The sequence below is a fragment of the Carlito syrichta genome, unplaced genomic scaffold (genome assembly GCF_000164805.1).
Source record: "Carlito syrichta isolate Samal-C Ts95f unplaced genomic scaffold, Tarsius_syrichta-2.0.1 Scaffold302340, whole genome shotgun sequence".
In the NCBI taxonomy this organism is placed as follows: Eukaryota; Metazoa; Chordata; class Mammalia; order Primates; family Tarsiidae; genus Carlito; species Carlito syrichta.
The window spans coordinates 32,213-34,814 of NW_007246436.1; the positions used below are offsets into that span (position 1 = coordinate 32,213).

General features: G+C 60.6%; 1 protein-coding gene across 1 annotated transcript in view; it reads right to left on the minus strand.

The window, feature by feature from the left end:
- The window catches only part of GRK2 (G protein-coupled receptor kinase 2), a 16,168-nt gene that overhangs the window by 1,863 nt on the left and 11,703 nt on the right, over positions 1-2,602 (minus strand). The window contains 8 exon segments of the mRNA XM_021711530.1: positions 1-147; positions 323-485; positions 745-840; positions 925-991; positions 1,509-1,609; positions 1,868-1,934; positions 2,099-2,206; positions 2,277-2,456. Coding sequence (XP_021567205.1) covers positions 1-147; positions 323-485; positions 745-840; positions 925-991; positions 1,509-1,609; positions 1,868-1,934; positions 2,099-2,206; positions 2,277-2,456 — 929 coding nt within the window.

The window sequence follows — 2,602 nt, forward strand, 5'->3', positions numbered from 1 at the left end:
CGCTCCTTACCGGGGCCTCGCCCTCGCCCCGCCACTCGAGCCGGTTGGGGAACAGGTAGAAGTACCGCCGCTGCCACTGGGTCAGAAAGGGGTTGCCCATCTTGGACATGTAGCCGTGCATGATGCAGTCCTTGCCCAGGGCGTAGTCTGCCGCGAGAGACGAGACAGGGGACTCAGTCCCGCCCGGTCTGGGTTTCAGTCCCGGTTCCACACTTTCTGGCTTCTGGCCGTGACCTTGGGCGAGCAGCTTAAACCCAAGCCATGCTCCTGACTTCTAAAGCGGGCAGGGGGCCAGGCACCCGTGGCAGCCGGTGACCCTCACCTTCCTCGTGGCCCAGCTGCTTGTTCTTGGCTTTTTTGCGGGCCTCCAGCCGGTCTGTCTCAGCGTTGATGGTGTCAAAGACGGTCTCTGCCACTTCCTGCTGCCACCGTTCCGAGATGGTGAGGGGGAAGTTGCGGTAGAGCTCCTGGTCACTGTCCAATAACTTCACCAGGTGGACAGGGCAGGGACACATGGAGAGACAGAGGTGCCAGGACATCCATCAGCCACAGGCCAGCCCAGACCCAGGCCCTGGGCAGAAGACAGTCTGGTCCAACTGTCACCCCCAGGGACTTTCGGGGACGAGAAGCTGAGGCCCACAAGCTGGCAGGGCCAGGATGGGGTGTCACAGGGGCAAGAAGGGACAAGAGTCCCACCTGGGTCAGGATCAGGGCTCAGGGTGGAGGCCAGGCCAGGCCCAGTACCTTGATTCCTTTGGTGTCCTCCTCATCAAAGGAGCCAATGTCGAAGGCGTCAGCTGCGTTCACCTCCCCTCGTGGGGGGATCAGCGGGGGAGGGTACTACGGCAGAACAGGGGTCATCAGGTGTTAACGTGGGGTTGGGGCTGCAGAGCACCCCCAAGAGGCCCCATCGCAGTTTATTACCTTCTGTAAGAAGACCATCTGCCAGTCCAGGGAGCGGAAGAAGGGGCTCTCCTTCACCTCCTGAGCCCTGAGGGGAGAGGCCCGTCACCTGGGCTTGGCCCCACCCCAAGTCTGGGCTAAATCTGGGCCATGGGGTCAGGCAGCTCAGGTTAATTCCTGGCTGGGCTACTTTCTGGCTCTGTGACCTTGGACAAGTTCCTTAAACCTGAGCCTGTTTCCTCATCTAGCAAATGGGAGAAAAGTAGTTCCGACATCATGGGGTTGTTGTGAGTTTTAACACTGAGACAACACTGGGTTGTAATGCTGTACCCAGCACTTAGTAACTGTTCGATAAACGTAACAAGCTGCTATCATCTTTGTTACAAGGGCCCTTCTGGAAGCCAGTTGCCAGCAACTCCACCTCTAGGCAGCCAGGGAGCATTGGAAAGGACTAGCTGTGCCCACACTTGCAAGCATCTCAAAGGAGGTTGGGACCCTAAGGGGAGTCCAGGTGACGGGACATAGCCCTTGAGCTCAGAGGAGCACAGCCAGCAGCCCACAGAGGCCCGGCCCCAGCAGCATGCCTGAGTAGCTGGGGTACTCACCCGCGGCCCAGGCAGCCTAGCCTCCGGTTGACATCCCTCTGCAGCAAGCCTTCCAACAGGGAACGAAGTTCAGGGGAGAAAGAGTCGGGCAGCTCCACGGCCTTCAGAGAGGAAAGGGACATGGCCAGGACTGAGAAGAGCCCTTGGCCCCATCCCAGCAGGGAGGGAAGGGTCCAGGCCCCCAGTGAGGCCCAGCAGACATGTGCTCTGACAACACAGGAAAGCCAAGAGGCTACGGGGCAGGAGGCCTGTCTCACAGAGGCCACAGAGGGGACCAGTGGCCCGAGATCTCTGCTGGTCGGTGAGAACCATGAGCCATGAGCCTGGCACCCCACAGAAGGCTGAGACCCTGCACTCACCATTGTCAATGTCATACGGTCGATCTCGTGCTTGTCTTTGGTCTTATGCTGCCGGAAGGGGCTGTGCCTGGGTAAAAGAGGCCAGAGATCAAGGTCAAAGCCCAGGATCAGGGAAACTGTGTCTGGCAGTGTACATGAGCCTTGGCCAAAGCCAGGGATGCTGCCGCCCCTAACACTCAGGCAGCTGTGGGCTCCCCTCCCCCAGCCGCCTAGCTGGGACAGGCCACTCACCCCCGCAGCAACTTGAAGAGCATGCAGCCCAGGGAGAACCAGTCTGCACTGCTGTCGTAGGCCACACCCTTCTGCAGGACCTCAGGGGCCATGTACCCATGGGTGCCCCTGTGGGAGCAAGGAGGTCATGAGTGGGAGTGGCGGGGGTCGGGGAAGGGAGAGGGTGGCGGGCACTCACACGCTGGCGTGGGGCTTCTTCTTGGAGAAGTCACAGGCCAAGCCCAGGTCTGAGATCCGCACATGGCCGTGCTCGTCCAGAAGGATGTTGGCCGGCTGTGGAGGAGGCTCAGTGAGCGGCCAGCTGGGCAGCTCAGGAGGGGGCCCTGGCCAGGCAAGATGCCAGCCAGGTCACTCTTCCCTTGAGAGGACAACGGTGCCCAGAGATGGGGTGGGGTCCTCTCTCCTTTTCTTGAGTTGGAGTCTCACTCTGTCGCCCAGGGTGGAATGCAGTGGCACACTCATGGCCACCGCAGCCTCGACCTGCTGGGCTCAGGCGATCCTTCC